The sequence below is a fragment of the Temnothorax nylanderi genome, unplaced genomic scaffold (genome assembly GCF_030848795.1).
Source record: "Temnothorax nylanderi isolate EJ_2023f unplaced genomic scaffold, tnyl_v1.0 TNYL_tig0020_pilon, whole genome shotgun sequence".
NCBI classification, from domain to species: domain Eukaryota; kingdom Metazoa; phylum Arthropoda; class Insecta; order Hymenoptera; family Formicidae; genus Temnothorax; species Temnothorax nylanderi.
In genome coordinates, this window is record NW_027249082.1 from 1913193 (window position 1) to 1931150 (window position 17958).

Below are 17958 nucleotides of genomic sequence, written 5' to 3' on the forward strand. Positions count from 1 at the left end.
TCTATTCCTCGCATGAACGAGAAGAAATATTGATTTGATTACTTCATATCCCACGCCTTTTAAATTACAAAAAAACATTATATCTCTTTCTCGTATTATTTGCTTCGTGAAGTTCATTCTGTCTCATTATTTATTTCGAGGAATTGATAATAATCTCTCTTCTGACGAAGAATACCGACGCACTTACCGATGAGGGTAGGAACAAATCTCTTCGCGGCCATCTTGTGCTTGGCGATGGAGATGACTTCTCGGATTTTGAGCAGGAACTCGATGGCAGCCGGAGGTGGGGCCTAGGAAAACGCCGGGCTGTTTTCAAATTATCTTGTCGCTGGTCGAGTGTGTAAGAACGGTAGACGAATCGAACAGACGTCGAGGGTACGTCCATTAAAAGCATTCCAGACTTCGAAAACGTTCGCGGATGACTAGCGCGAATGGGAAATAAGCAACATTTTTCCCCTCCCTCCTCCGCCGCCCCGTTAAACAACTTACCAGCAATAGCTGTCGATCGAAGTACGCGGGATTGAAGTACAATTTCCTTCGTTGAGTACCTGGAAGAACCGGTACATCTTGCTGATGCGGATTGTCAGCCGTCTCCACGACCCGTACATCCTCTTCCGGTAGTCTCTCGCCCAGTATAGAACCCGCGGGGAAGGGCCCTTCCGATTGCTCCAGATATACGCAGTGCGGATGAACGATCGCGGACGTTACCTGCTGAAGAAACGTGCGACATCGTTGACCGGCAGACTCGAGAGCGAGATTATTCCATAATTCGCAAAGTTGCACATCCGAACCGGATATTACGAATTATAAACGAATTACCTTCTTCCTTGCGCTGGACCCTTTAATCTTACTGGTTCTAATCAATATTTATTAATTAACGATATTATCACTGAGATTCTTTGGCACGAGACTAGATCGTACAAAGGCCTGACTTCTTCTGGCAGCGACGCGACTTACGCTCGCGCTGGTTTCAGCAAAGAAAAGAATTGCGCTACGTGGAGACTGGAAGCAGTTCGCAGAACGCGCTGAAATCGCAGTGCGTGGTATTCTAACAACCGGTGTACGGGGTAAAAGTGGGATGCACCTCACCTACTTATAATGGTACGGACTAACGGAGCGCAAAACCAATGCGCTAATTGGATGCATTATTAAACGCGAGCGGTGGTCCCGGGAGAGAGAGACGAATAGCTTTCCGCACTAGAGATCTCGCGAATCGCGCGAAGAGATAACCGGGCAATTCCATTGCGTGGCGCCTTGCATTTGAATAATTACGTAACATCCTCGGTATGATGTAAAACTCGTCTAATTACGCGACAGAACAAATATATCTACAATCTGCTTCTGACAAATCAAAATTTCTCGTAATCGTCCAGGAATAAATCTATTTATGTATGTATGATGCGCGCGAAGTAACTCTTAGATAAAATTATTCAATTGAATTTAGAGGACGGTTTGCTGGAAAATTGAACAATCGATTGAAAAGTAACAGTTCATACTACACTTACATTTTCGAAGCCTTGCTCGTTATCGCTCGCGGGAAGATCCTCGCCTAAATCGCTCTCGGTGAGTCCGCTATTAGTGTCGCTCTCGAAGTGTCTCGAAGCGGCCAACAACGGATTACTCTTCACCAATCCGCCGCCGTCTCGACCGCCGTCGAGAGTGATGTTCGCTTCCTCGATGGATTTTCTCTTCGCCCTTCTGCTGTGCAAATATAACGATACGCTGGCCACGTATATGAGGGCTAATATTACAGAGGAGAGACCGATGGCGGTGTATTCCGTAGCTGATAATCCTTGCGACACCTGGGACGTCGACGAGAACATTACTTCTCGTACGCCTATTGCGAGAAAGAAATATATATGTTTAACGAATCGTATATCTCTTTATGATGCCTGTTACTCATTCTTTGGAACGTTCTCATTAGTAGATAATCCTACTATTTCCACATATTCACATTATGTAAAATTAAATCAGCATCCTAATTAAATTAAATTTCGTTGAAATAAAAGTAACACACGTAATAAATAATAAAATTAATCTAATTTTGCAATAAATATATTCTAAAAGGCAAGTTCTTTTTTTTTATTTTTTTTAAATATATTATTATTCTCGCATTTCAATAGATATATTTTATATATTTGATTAATCTATATATTTTTATATATAATATATATTCTAGTTTTAAATTCTGAATTGTAAATTGGTGAAGCGAAACATTTATGAAATGTTATGCACGTTCGTAGTGTTTCATAAATTAAAAATTATAAAGGTTTGTAAAATTTTTTAAAGATATATATAAGATGGTAATCTCTTTCTTATCGTACGTACTGTTTTTTGATGACGAACCGGCCACTCTGAAGGCTACGCAAGGTGTAAAAACCCCAGAGAATGTTGACTTCGGTGATGCGTCTCTACAGACAAGCTTAGCTGTCACGACTCGTCCTTCCGCTGCGTCTTTCAGTCCAGCTTCGCCGATCCACTGGAATGATTGACTGATTGATGAAATGATCGATCGATTGATTGATGAGATAATTGATCATGCAATATTGTAATAAATTGCAATATGACAAACTCTGTTATATATTTACTAAAATACGAAACATTTGCCTTTAACATAGAAAGAGCAAACAATAAATAACAATTACATCAAACGCCACCGTCTCACGGGCTGATTATTGGTAAAATATAGAGATAAACAAGCAAATGGCAATTGGATCAATTTAGCATTTATATATCGGTTCGATAATGCAAGAAAAGTGTTTCCTCGTTTACCTTGGCATCGCCGCGCGTGTTAATTACGGTAATCGAGAGCATCGTCGGTGTCGTTTAACTACAAAGTTGCGGCTTCAGAGGTTCGTTTTTGTATCTCTCGAGCAAAGGTAATATGATCGAATGAACATGCAATTTTCGCGGCAAATCGGCGGTGCGTAAATATTTCTCCCGATCAATTCGGCCCGCTGCTACTTACGCTAATTGCGATCTTATACTCGCGTAATGACAGAGAGACATGGTACTTTTCTCTCTCTCTCTCCCTCTCTCTCTCTCTCTCTCTCTCTCTCTCTCTCACACACAAACCTGAAGGAACGTTCTGCCCTCGTCTCGGAACAGTCTGAAGGGCGGCTCGGCGTTGGAGAGGTTCCTCAACTCGGACCATCCCGTCCTTCCCAATTGCTGGGCACCGGCGATCCCGCATACAGGAGTGGTCACACCTAGTTTCGGAAGGTAATTTATGTCCGTGTTAAGCGATCGTGCAAAAGAAACGAGGCAGGAGATAATGAGCGGAATAAACGCCGATGGGAATTTTGTTGGAGAGGCGCCGGGTGAATTTTTATGAAGGCTGAGCGGTAAATTCACCGCATACTATTTCTTTATCCTGAGAAAAAGCAATCGCGATCGATTCATCTTTCTTGCTAATATAGATTGTTTTGCTTCGTGCGAAAATGTCAGTCCATTCTTAACGTAACGAAAATAAGTGTCATCTTCATTATTAATTTTTATTCGACGCGCTGCGAACTTACCTTCGAAACGAATCTCCGCGTGCGGATATATTATCTGCCCTTGCTGTGGTAAGAAGACATACGGTACTTTCTCCACGTGGCCGTTGCTGTTGACAAATCCAGCAACGTTGCACTCTGAACATAAAAATTATCGTACATTAAACTCGGTTTAAAAAAATACCTGTGCAAATTATAACAGACGTTTATGTATAACACTCATTACACTGATCATCAAAATTGATTATTGCATAAATATGTGGACGATGTATGAATATTTAACATGTAAATTAATTTATTCGATGAAAGAAGATGCAAATGAGTTGATCAATATATTAAAAGAATTTATTAGATATTTTATATCACCGGATTATATCAAACATAATTTTTCATTGATAAAGCTATTGATAAAATTAATAAAATAATTTCTAATCAACACGTCGAGCTACTTTGATACAGAGAAATAATCGTGGATTATATAATATATAATTTCATATATTATATACAATATAAAAAAAGAAGCTACGGGAACCGTAAACTCTACAAATGAGCGTTTTTCAGGAAAACACTCAGAATTGAGGTGTCTTTGGCGACGGCGACTAGTTTTTTCCGTGCAATCACACGTCCATTTTACCCAACAATTTCGAATGCGCAAGACAGCTTGTAATTTCGAGCAAAATATCGCCCTCGGCCAGCCCCGCTGTTTTGCCCACATTTGAATAAATTACGAGGATCCGGCTTACATCGAAAATCTTGCGAACCTCTGGGAAACGCGGCGAGCCTGCACGAATACGAACTCCATGAGGAGTGCTCTGCAAAATCGGACAATTTCTCTTTTTTTTTTTTTTTTTAAGAAAAAAACCATGGTTCGGAAGCATAACGAGGTGTCTCTGAGAAAAGTGTACATATAATCATATGACAGGCTTATTACCGTAGTTTTGAAGCGGCAGTTGCACGACATGAACGCGTCTCGAATGTAATGTAACATATAATTTTTAAGTTGATAAAGAAAAGATATTTGTTATTCTTTTGCAACGCTTTACAAAAAATAATTAAATATTAACGTTCACATTCCTGAACAATGTTATTTGAGATTTTTGACAATAACTGCGTGACGATTAACATTTATTGTCAAAATGGCAATTATTTAATGTAAGTAATTAAAAATTTGTTAAAGACAAAAGCTTGATTCTCTTTCTTTGTTACAATAAGTGTTTTAGTTGTTTGATACTTTGTAACAGTGTGAAGAATCGATAAGTAATTAAACTGATCGCCAAATTGAGTTACCCGTTATTATATTATATTTGAAGAGAAAAAAAGGAGAGAAAAATATTTTTTATTTGTTTAAGGACCGGTTGCACCAACGTCGCATAATATTTAACCTTAGCTTAACTTACTCTTCGTCTCTTTCTAACTGTCCCCTTAGAAAGAGACGAAGAATGAGTACCGGGCCTTATAATGTTAACATATCAATAATCAATATACGTAATTTATGTAATGATTAAAATATGCGTGTAATAAGAAAATTTTTATGCAATATTTATGCAACATTTATTAAAAATACATGTGCTGTACGCAGTATACTTTTTCTTCGAGACCGTGGATTAAACACGCGGCTTCAAGTAAGGGAGATGTTAACCGAGAAGTATTTATATCGGTCTGGAAGCGTATGGAGTCCTTAAATTTCGTTAACTGCATATTTGATTATGCAAACGCCTTCTTCGAATTAATTTTCGGTACTGATGCTCCCCGAACGGGCCGAATACAAAATTCCATACCCTCCAATTTTGCGCGGCGCGTAACGCTCGGCGCAAGGTGTACGCTTGCAATTTCTAATTTGTGCTGTACATTATTGGATAAAGAGCGCAATAAATCGGCGGTAGGGTCTATTGGATTTAATTACAGCGTGGCGCAGCGATGCGCAGAACCTGTTTGAACGTCGTCGAAGGAGTCCGTTTGGACGTCGCGAATTTACATTCTCCGTACTAAAGTTACCCCGCAATGGCCGTCGATCGTTTATAAATAATGCATCAGGACGCCCGCGAGATTCCTGCAGATGATGATGCACGAAACTCGATATTCGAACGGTAGTATCTTTTCGTTCTATGCGACCGCAGTCGGCGTCATAATAACGGAAGTACTTATTTTACGAAGAGATGCGCCCTGCGAACTTTCCTCTTTGAGGATACATACAGAATATGTGCTTTCTTTAGATCTTATATAGCTTGTCTATAGATTCGCGAAATTAAACCGATTTCTTTTAATTTGCACAAAATTTTCATATCTAATTTTAAATTCTTTTATACACTTGAATAATATAATCATTGAAATGAACGACATTCATGTACAATATGTACATATAATTCATGTAACATATATAAATAAAACTGTTTCTCAGACTATTAGATAAATATTTTTGAAAAAATAATTTGCGTTTTTAAGGAGTTATTGGCGATTTATGACAACTTGTCCATTCTTAAATTTTCGAGGTGGACGATCTTGGACGATTATTCGTCAAATTACCTCTTCGGCGACTCCCTTGAAAAACGCGAATGCAGCGAGGAAAAATGTACCAGTCTCTCGGACCGAACTTGAACCGTAAGAAACAATGTCCGGGCCGATTTACATTTATCTATTATAGCCGGCGATAATAATTAACGCCGTCGAGCGGTCGCCCGCTCGATTCTCGATTTACGTACGAGGATCGGCTTACTTACTCCCGTTGGCATCCCGGCTACGGGATCTGGGATCTGCGCGCGATTCAGCGTTGGATAACGACCGGCTGATTAACGATCGCCGAGCTCACCCCGGCGAAGCAAGAATCAGCGACAGTCCCGGCCGCGATTGAACTCTGACCCGCGTAAGACGACGACGATGACGACGACGATGAATCCACGAAACTAGAAGCGGCGTCCGGTTCTCTATGAGCCAGGTGATAGATAGTGTCATCTCGCTCGAAAGCTATTGCCGGCTTACGGTCGCGCGGGACTTCGATAAGCCTGATTGCTTGCAGTTAGGTACGCACCTCCTGCGCACTACGGCGTATTTCCTCGTATTTTTGCGACGATCGCGTGTTTCTCTACCGGTATTTAAATAACTGATTACGGACCGCCGTATATACGTCTGGCGAATTAATTAACTGCGATTACGTGAATTTGTATTTTGTATGCCGCACTTTTGCCCCAAGCGCACACCTGTGCTCGTAAATATATATATAAATTATAACAAATCTATTATTTAATATCTGAAATCAATGAATGTCTCTTTTTTTGTCTCTACAAAATTGTGTCTCAAATGTATACGTATCTGCAAAAATAATCTGTTATTTCTTACTAATTTGTATTGAAAGCTTGCGTATTTATGTTTCAAAGTTATTATTTCGAACTTCATTTAAAACGAGGATCGTATAGCATACAAATTATTTTACGTCAACCGTAATTATAGTCCCTGAAATCATGGAAGTACGTAATGCCTGGTTAGGGAACTGTGTAAATGTCATCTATCGCGAGGTAGATTTCATCACGGCGTTTCTTCGATGACACGCCGCGATAATCAGCAAATTAGTTTAACAAGTACTTGCTTAGCGTCCAACGAGCTGGGCGCTTCCTACTGCGATGATGATTGCGAAGCTAAACGTGGCGCACTATACGCACGTGCATAACATCATCGATTATATCGATGACAGCAGTCGCAGCGCAAAAACACGCATGATTGAAACGCCGAGAAATTATAAGCGGACCGATCAATTTTTTAAAGCTTTAAGGTTTGTTGAAATCTTGACGCGTTCCGACGGGTTGTGTCTCGAGTTCAGCCAATTTTCACCGCGATGGTCGCGCGACTTCACCATCGTAGACGTGAATTAACTTCCGCCGGATCGATTTGATGGTACTCTGACGAAAGAAGCGGCGACGGTAATCTCCGCGCCGAACATTGTCGATCCGCGTGAATAGACAAGAATGGGCAGAGATTCGCGATGGGCATCGCGTTTTCAATTTGCGAACATCTCTGACGTATCCCGGCTTCTGACGCATTACGCGTCACGAAAGAATCCTAACTACGTAACTACATCAAATCATTATCATTCAACATCCGTTGCAGCGGCAGGCACCAGTCGAAGGCGCAACTTCCGGCTACCGGCGCGGCGCGGCGGCATATCGCGCGACTGGCCTTGACACCTGTCGCTGAGATTGACACACGAGAGAAGATTGCAGTGTCATTCGTTTGATTGGTCGTGAAATTAATATTGAAATGTCACTCGACGAAGTCTGAGTTGTAGGAAAAAATCTTTGCCGCCTCTCGTTGAAAAAAAAAAAGTGGAAACTGTCATCCGCGAAGATATCAAATAAAATTCTTATCTAAATATATAGAAAAAATGCTCGAGTATCTAATAAATAATAATAATGACAAAATACTTCTTTCGAACATAAGAATTTCCAAAATTTTCCCTTATTAAGAATGTTACGTACATTAAAATTTGGGACTTGGAATTTTTCTAAATAAATTTTACATTTTATCTTTCGGTAATTCTGACACAAACCTACGATGAAGAATAAATACAATAGATAAAAACGAAAGTTTTTGTATTCTACAATCAGATCAACAGAGTAAAAAGCATCCTTTCGCAAACACGCCTAATGGATTTGAAGCAGAAGCCGGATCGTGTACCACGAGACCATCTGCCTTTCTCTTCGGAGGGAAATCAGCACCGCTGCACATTGTTTCTTGCGGTACTTCTTCTATCGCCGTGGCGCACCGATGCAAATGCCACGCTTGCTTTCTCGTTCTTCTGCCATTGGTGGCACGAGTTATCCTCGGGAATCGCTTATTTATTGGTTGCAAAACAGGCTCGCGCGTGGCCTTGGAAAGAGCCGTACAAGAGCCGTACGCTTGACACGACCGCTTGGCCCCGAAGAGGCCAACGTGGTGTCTTCCACCTTGATTCTATCGATTCTGTACCTAGGTACCTAGGTACTACAGAACGCGCGGGAACGTGTAATTCTCTAAAAAGGTGGCAAGAGCGCTGCGACATGCATTTCATAAAGCGCGTCGTAGTGGCTAGAGATTATCTTAACTCGTAAAAATCTTCCAGAGTAGAAAGTCTAGAGTGAATATCCTATTGACTTCGCTTGAGACACCCAGAAACATTTCGATCAACAACCCTCAAAACGTGAATAACTCGACGAAGAAGAAACTGACCGTTCGATTTCTTCTAACCCGTTTGTTATCGCAACGTCGAAGAAACATCGCCACGACGCGATAGTCAAGTGTGTTAATAGTGCCTCGCCTCACGGATTATGGCGTCAAGGTATATCTTTCTGGACCGTCGCATTCAGGCGTGCGCGCACATTAGTCAAGTCAACAGCTTGGGAAAGGCTCACCGAGGGGTGCACCTATCTTGCGAACCTTGGTTTTCCATAACGACCCCCCATCAATTATCGCGATTTTTCCAGACGCCGCGCCGCGGAGGAGTGTTACTTGCATTACCGGTCGCGCGAAAACTGTGGCGCACCTCGTTCTGGTGGGTACGGGAAGACGAAAACGGATTTTAATGCATACGCGGTGACATCGAGTCATTAGGTAAAACGATGTTCTCTCGTGTTCCCATGAACATCAGTCGCACGGAATTTACGGTGCCGTGTATACACACAAATCTTAATATTATTAATCTCTTTCCATGTTCATTAATTGCATAAAAGTCGTGTGTCCCATTAAAACCCAAATCGTTAATCATTAGAAACATAAAGATACAGGTCCGACGACTTTATATCTTCTTCTCTCTTCCTCTCCTACTGTTCTATTTTAATTTCAATAATATATTAATGTCGTTAAGAATAAGATAGGGAGATAATTATGTGCAGTGCAACAACTTTTTCTTACAGTGAATCAGACCGAATCCGAGACATCGCGGTGTCTCCGAAACAATCTGAAGTCATCCTTATTCATTCTGGTAGGATAAAAACTAAATGTAATGCAAGTTGTCTTCATGGTGTGTGCGTTACAAGGATAGATGTTTTACAGCGACGTTTGCTCGCGCATTCGTTGCCCCAACAGCCTGAGAACGAGAATTCCAGTGACCATTAGCCTCAAAGCTGAAATTCCATTTCACATCCTCATTTATTTATCGTAATTGCTTCTCGACGCGCTTATTCTTATTCTCGCACTACCTATTTGCAACAGTCAAACGATTTGTACACACATACATTTCATTTCCCCTACGAAAAAAAATCACATAAACCGTTATTCACACAATTGCTCAATTTCTTATGTCGATTAAAAATGTATTATTCAATAGAGCAACTAATACACGCGGCATGAGTAATAGCTCGTATCATCGAACGGACGAATTAATGACGGTACTTTTCCTGAAATCAATACCATTCCCGTATTGCGACAAAAACTCGTAATCTCCGAGATCTGGTCTCCGATCCGCTGTGCACCGCTGCGCGATCCATCTTCGGAGTCAATACGACTCGCACATCGCACAGTCATCGGCCCTGTCGTTTTAAGATAGCTATTTTCATGTTGCATTAGCATCCCGATGATTTAAAGTCCCCCCACGATGCGCATCGGAACCCAGGGGGATCCATCTTCGCTGGCACTCGTCGTGACACCGGACGTCGCACCGCGACCAATCGCTGTCATTATCGGCGCTAATTGCAATGCTGGTGACAGTTTATATCGCGCGATTAATATTCATTGGGCGCAAATGCGCTCGCTTCTTGATCGACACAGTCGCCGATGTCGTTATAGTCGTCGTCGCAGTCATCAATGGCTGTGGTCCAGCGTGATATACCGACCATCTGCCGAGATGATCTCCACCTCGGCACGGACCAAGACGATAATTTACGAGCGATGCCGGACGAGCGAAGGCGCGCACGTTCGATATCTTTTATTTCGATTATACATATATTGCAATATTGCTTCCGTTATGTCGAATATTTCTTTCGCGTACCGCGTGCGTTGAAACATGGAAATCGGATGGCTGACTAAAACGCTAAAACTAATATAATTTGCGATCTTGCAGTAATTGACTTGATCGCATGCGAGGCTGAAAGGAGTCCAGATTGTGCAATTTGATGAAATGGTAATTAACTCGGTTTTAGTCCTGTTAGAATCATATCAATAATCCAATTTATTACTTGCAAATATATTTTTGTCCTCAATTTTTGAAATTAATTAATTTCCAGCTTAACGATGGTTAATAAAGTCATTCGGATATTTGCGTAATCGTCGATATTAATCTATAATATATATAAATATGTATAATTATACATATTGAATAAGTACTTGAGTTAATAATCTTGTAAAAATCGTTCAATATTACGTTGTAGAAGGTCTAAAGAAATCCGATAAGTATCCTACGGACCAGATTTTTTATTCACGAAATCAACGATGTGCGTTTGCCATCAAAAATGCTATATAGCATAAATAAATAAATAAATAAAGTATAAAATTATTTAGCGTATTGTATTAGCAATTGGATGAAAGTTTAATTTTGAGAAATAAACATTCATATAAAAAAATTTACAATTATTTAAATTAACTTCCTGTAATTTAATTTCTTTTAAATGCTTAGTTCCTTGTATACTTATACCATATCATTTGAATACATTTGAACATAACACTATATATTTAAATAATATTTCACAAATTAATAATGTTTAATAGATCAAGCATTTCAAATCCTATTAATTTTATTTGGTCTAACATGGATCAAAGAATTTTTATCCCCTAGAGGAACTCAGGAATCTTTACTTGGGGATCTCAAATATGTAATTGTCCGTTCTCTGTCTTATAAGTATTACTTTCTAAATTTTGCCCGGTGCAGTATTACAATTAAATATCGCGATGCAATTTAATTAATATGTTAGAAATTAGAATTACTGTTAAAGGTTACGATTTCTTCAGCAAGTTTACATCGAAACGCGCGCGAAGCGATAGTGAAAATCTCAGGTGCCAAACAAAACGCAAGTAGTGCAAGGAGTACATTGCTGGAAATTAAGTTTCGCACGTATAACAGAGGAACACGTACTCTCGCACGATTGCATCATTACTGGAGTGATTTCCGAGCGAGAAAGAACGCTTCCGAGGTGTACGAGCCACGAGGTGGAATCTTCGCGTGACCTTTGCAGATGAACCCTAGGGTTCATGGGCACACACACGAGGAATAGCGGTGAGCGAGCGATATACCTAGCTGCTGAAACCTCGATGGTAAAACCGAAGATAAACCGAAGTTAAAAGATCGTGAGTCTACAACTATTGAAGAGTACGACAACGTTGCAAGCGTTGTGCTTGCAATTATATATAGAATATCACGTAATTAAAAGTCTCGCGAAAATTTTACTCTTAATTTATGTTCATTTAATTGATTAATTGCAAAATATAAACATCGATGTGCGATATATTCTTTAACTGCTGGCATCTTTCTAATGCATCGCAAATCCCGTTACGGATTTTATATTCCCCTGAAGGAGAATTTATATGCGTTTTATATGCAAGCATGACAAATTCGCGAAATGTATAGATATCAAGGTAGGACGGGCCGTAAAGCGGCTCGAGGTATATTTTTATGATGTGCAATTTAACGCGGTAACGCGAGGTTCACCAAATGAATGTTACAAGGCGCGTCACGAGCAGGGAGTCTTTGCAAAGTCACTGTAAGGAAAGATCAGCGTGTCAGAGACAGCACAACAGAGAGACCTATTACTCGTCCAGCGCAATTTTTTCGCATCGTCCGACAAAATTATAATTATCTACGAAGTCGAGACGCGGTGGCGAGAAATCCCCATAATAAGAAAATGCGCGGAGTCAAGGAACTTCTCCTGCGCGTTGAGAGAACTCGGACCGCGTTGCGTGCAGGATTTCAGCCCGCTGAACGATCGACTCGCGACGCGGTTAATGGCTACAGCATCACTTTGCGAAGAACGTAATGTGTCAGTGAGCGTTACCCGCAATTAGGGGACCTAAAGTGGACGATTCCGCAGCGGAATACCTTTCATTTTTGAAACGCGATGTTTGCGCACAGCAGCGATCTCGGTTCGAAGACTTTGTGGAGAGACGTCGTGCGACTTCTCTCGGTGAGTCGACGAGGGTTGAGCGACGCGTGGAGCAAATTAGGGCTGGCGATGCATCTCACGTGCTGCATCCAATGTCCAGAGAAAATACGAAGAGACGTGCGTGTGGCAAAGCGAAAGCTGAAACGATCATTAGTCGAGCAGAAAAGATTCGATTGCCTTTTTTCCTATTTACGTGGCAGTCGTTTCTTGTTTGGCAAAAGATATTTCTTCTTCGCTCACCCGAATCCCGTCCATTTGTGTTTTCGATCGGATATATTAAGAAACTTAAGTAGCAGACCCAAAACGTGTACGAAATCACACAGTCAGACTTTCACGATTTGCTTACTCTAATAATAGATAGGTCTCTGGTCTCTGTTTCTCAGCGTCGAAGATGAACGATCTGTTTATGCAGGGAGTGAAACACAACATGCTAATGGAGGTGAAGAAGAGAAATTCATGCTCGCGTGCGGTAATTATCGGAGGGAAAAAACGGAGGCTGTTGGTATAACGCGAGATTTCGCGCTAGAAATATTCTTGTTTCATTAACGAACGTTTCAACTGTAAGAGAATCGAAATTATGTTAATACAACACACGTGGCGCATAACGAAGCAATAAAGACTCAGTAGCAATTGCGAAAGCTTACACACTTTAGAGGTTTACATTAGAAACGGTTAATTTGCCGAAGAGGAAACAAAATAATTACTAGCATCGAGGAAGATAAATATTGATAGCGGAGATAAGTACTGATCGCAATGGAACGTCCATTGAGCATTCTGAACATCGTAACGCACGATCGAACAAGATAGGGCTCGTCGCCTTAATAAACACAGCCAGGTGCAGCGTGGCTCTCGTCGACCGTAGAAATCACGGGTCCCGCGTTCTACTATTATTCACTGAGCGAATGGATGACCAACAGTCCGCTTCCTGATTACGGTGCACGATACCTATTTTCAATTTCATTGATTCGATTCAAAAGGCGGCGATAGACACCACTATTCACGAACACGTTCTTTCTGCGCCGTGGCGCTCGCTCCATTCAACCGGCAACAAATTAAGCTGTCAGGTTGTTAAGGCATATTGTCAAGGCGCTTCTAAATGCATGCTAAACGTAGATATTATTTCGACATCAAGTTATCATTCAAATACCGCATAAAACACGTAATAAATGTTTAGATATAGTCGAGTCTCTTTCTATCCCGAGACTTCCCTCCGTATGAGAGGGATGAAAATCAAAGTGCGCAATATCCTTTGACTCACGCTGGATATAATACCATAATGTTGGGGATATTAACACGCGAGAGGGAAACGTATTAACAATGGCGCCTTAGCACCGCGTTATGCGCACGTGATGTTTAGAGCCTAATCTACGGGATAGCCGAGCCAACATATGGACTTCTTTCACTGATGTCTCCAGGTGTGTTATTACAGACGAGGATCTCCGTTTCTTACCTGGGTCAGGGTCTCGGGAATCTACTCGCACACAGACTCCCTCGTCGTCTACACAGAGTCACGCATACGAAGCTCGACTCGCACGCGCGGTGATCTGTCTGCTGCAGGTGTGGAAATTAAAGATTGATGACGAGCGCTGGTGCAAGGTTACCGCCGAGGTCGCGCGGATTCCACGCCGGCAGCAGCACACCCGCGCGGGATAGACGATTTCATACTCGATTACCGTAATCTCGCCTCTCGTGCAAAAAGATGACGTTTCGCGGATACAAGGGCGATCTGTCGTATTAACGACTTAGATGAATCTCTGTAGATTCGTTATCGGCCGCCACATGCTACGACAAATGACTAATAAATTAAGAAATTGGGATGGTACAGAGAAGCCATCGCCTCAATTAATTTTGTGTTATACAGGATGATTAGTCCTCGTATAGCTTTAAACTTTAATAACTCTCGTTCTAATTAATTTAATTAACGGCGAACTTTCTCTCCGCATATTTAAAAATAAAATTAAATTGTTTACTTAATTCTCCTGCTTTTAATTATTTGCAAACGCAAGTGATTCGAGTACAAGTTGCAGTAAATTTTACGTGCAATTTTGCAAAATATTTTAGCATATTTACGATGAGAAGATGGTAAGATAAAGAGAGATGTCGCGAAAAATATATGAAGATTATCAAACGATATTCCCGAGAATCTAAATTAATTCGTCGTCCAATGCGTGGTTGAGACGTTGGGATTGAGATTCCTTCGGTTGATTCGAGATAATCAAAGAGTACCGCTTGATCTGATTGAGCTAATTTGCAATTTGAAACGACGTCAGATGGACGATAATATGTGTAAGCTTAGCGTATGATTAATAGGCACAACCTGCATCGGGAAATCGCAAATCTGTATTTCCGATTCGCGCCACTTGTCGATTCCTAAGTGATCTAACAATATAATGAAAGGTACTTGAGGCGATCTTTATGATCTGTGATAATTACCAATTTGTCCAAAGTATTGCAAGAAGCCTGATGTTACACGAAAAAATTTAATTACCGTAATCTTGAATAATTATGGAATAAGACCGTAAACGTATTTATGAGTTACATCCACGATATCTTGGCCATCCGCTACCTTTTTGACGAGGGTAAAATCTGCCGTGTCGCTTTTTATCCTTTTATATCTTGTACGGAAATATTCACGTGCAAATATACAAGGCATCGGCTGCCGTTGCTGTCCCAATTGTCGCAGAATCTTAAATTAAAGCTGTTTTGACGTGCTGCGCAAGCCGAAAAATTATGAAACCTCATTATGAACCGTGCAACGCAGAAAACATCTCCGCGTTTTCTCAAATACTTGCCCACTTCCACGAAGCGTTTTTAATCTTCGGCCGCTCGTAAATTCGATGCTCCGACGAGAGATCGGAGATAGCTCCGATCGCGCGCCAGCGGTAAACAGATTAATATTAATAATAGCGGGGTGGCGAAATGATAGACAGTGCCGTTTTTCGTGTATCTGGGAACGGGAGGCCATTTTTCACAATCTTATTTGTGTCTCAGTTGCGAAAATAATCCCCGGGTGAAAAATAAAAATTTCGCCGGTGTATTACGACTCACCGATATAAAATTATATCGGCGGTGCTCTCGTGCAATATTGCGGACTCTTTTGCCACGGGCATGATAGCTCTTGTCTTAATGCTTGTAAATCGTTCCATAATCGATGAGTTACGATTCACGCCCAATAAGTAAAGGAAGAATCGATTGGCCGCTTGCCTCTTCGGCGAACCGGAGTGAAACTTATTATCACTGGCGCGGCGTGAGTTTGGCAGCATTAATTTCGATACGCCCGTTCTCTCTCTCTCTCTCTCTCTCTCTCTCTCTCTCTCTCTCTCTCTCTCTCTCTCTCTCTCTCTCTCCCTTTCCCGTCGCCGTTATACATATTTTACGCGGCGCTTATGATGTGCGACATAAGTTATGTCTCGTGGAGGAGTATAACAGGGTACGGAGAAAAAAATCGACGCGTTAAGTGGTTAAAAAGTCGGTGTGCGCGCTCGCAATGGCACGTAATTTGGGGTGTTTTGGTGCACCCGAGAGAGCCGCAGATGCAGCAATAATGAATGATAATGGATTGTCAATAAATAATCGTAACGAGAGATAATTTATAACCTGAATAGGTCCTTGTACGTGTCCAAAGCGATTAAGTCCATACCGCGTATATCAAAGCGATGGACTAATTGTAAGGTTGATGAATGATTATTACAATAAACATCGTAATGCAGTGTAATTTGCCAGTCCACTTTAGATCAGTCAAATATACTTTCCGAAATTAAGAACAAGATACACGAGGTAATTAATATCAGAAGCAAATGATGAGTTAAAGGATGAAAGAGAGAGAGAGAGAGAGAGAGGGAGGGAGAGATGTATAACTTGAGAATCACAGAAGTCATAAATCAGAATCGGTGACGTACGATCTCCATTCGCTCGAAGGAAGGCTTCCTGAAAGCGTATATCAGCTACTGTTCGAATAAATACTCTCTCATTTTCAATGCCGTCTTTGAAAGGCAAGATTCCGTAATCCTGATTAATATACTTTGAATTATGTATAGCCTATGTTTAAAAGATTAACGAATAAGAGTGTCATTGGCTTTAGCCAATCAGTGTATTATTTGCGGCTCCATTATTTTTGTATTATACATTAACAATACTTATGCCACGATCATCTTTAGTCACGATTGAAACGTTCCGCGCATAAAGCGTGAGATAAGATCTACTTTAGATCTACAATTTCGCATTTATAACGCGAAGCTTGCAAATCTGCAGGCTTATCTTTTTCTAGGCTATTCAGTCTCAAGGTTCAAGTTCTCCCAATCGTTGTCGGAGGCAAGTAAGACGGATTACCCGGGCAGGAAAGCGACCCGCGATAAAAACAAGTCGCCGAGCACATGCACCGAGTGCGCGCCGCTTAATACCGTACCGTACCGCGTGCGTAGCAGACGATTTAGAAACGCGGCGGACAGACGGTTCACTCGAACAGCTGGAGCAATCATTTCCAATGACGCGGTTCGATCGAAAGCAGTATGCTCGCGCGCCGAGAAATCCGCTCGACTGCCAGATGAGGAAGAGACTCGCGCTGACTCCGGTATACGCGGTGCGAGTTTTGCGCATCTCGCATTCTAAGTCCTTGCATACGTAACAAGAAAGACCGTAGTGTCAAATAATACGATCAAATAAAACGTTTCTGCAGTCTTCCTAAGACTGGTCAGGCTTCACGACAGCGCGCGCTTCGCACGCACCGGACGTTCTAAAGATTGGAACGGTATCAAAAGTCTATATATGCGTGCCCGATGAGCGGTATTTATATTCTTTAAACCCTCCGAGATTTATGCGCCGCGGGTTAGCACCTCGTTACCGTTTGGATAAGAATCTGTTGTTCAATGTGCATTCGCTAAGAGAACATACCGAGGGTAACTTATGGAAACGGGCAGGGGCACGTCATTTATTCACGCCGTGGTTTGCAAGCACGATCTTACACGTTACTCGACCTTTCGATAACGATTTCTATCTTGTCCGGTTTATCTAGTTCATCTGGCCTATGGTTCACGCATAAGGAAAGATATAAGTGATTATCTACTGAAGTATGCAATATGTAATTTGAAGAAGAGCCGGGAGAACGTTTCAAATATATTAACAAACTAGTAGTCGTCTCGAGCGTTATTCTACTAAGTACTCTATCGTAATAAATTGTTACTCTGCTAAAACAATGTGATTACTATAATTATATGCACAGAAAAAAATTGATGTATTAACAGCATTAGATCTAATTGGCAATAATCTTGTTAATTCAATAACAGTATTAGTGAAACAAATATTTATTTTATTAAAACAAGAGCATGACGTATTAATAAGAATTAATAAGATTATTTCCAAAACCAATGATGTTAATAAATTATTTTTTTCCCGTGTATTATATATGTAGC

General features: G+C 41.1%; 1 protein-coding gene across 1 annotated transcript in view; it reads right to left on the reverse strand.

Moving 5' to 3' along the window:
* Positions 1–17958, reverse strand: part of Sha (shavenoid) — a 70768-nt gene that overhangs the window by 6155 nt on the left and 46655 nt on the right. Inside the window, exons 4-9 of the mRNA XM_071700069.1 lie at positions 3519–3632; positions 3076–3209; positions 2329–2479; positions 1506–1837; positions 490–711; positions 188–290 (exon numbers count right to left, since the gene is read on the reverse strand). Of these exons, the coding sequence (XP_071556170.1) occupies positions 188–290; positions 490–711; positions 1506–1837; positions 2329–2479; positions 3076–3209; positions 3519–3632 (1056 nt within the window). The remainder of the gene's footprint in view (positions 1–187; positions 291–489; positions 712–1505; positions 1838–2328; positions 2480–3075; positions 3210–3518; positions 3633–17958) is intronic.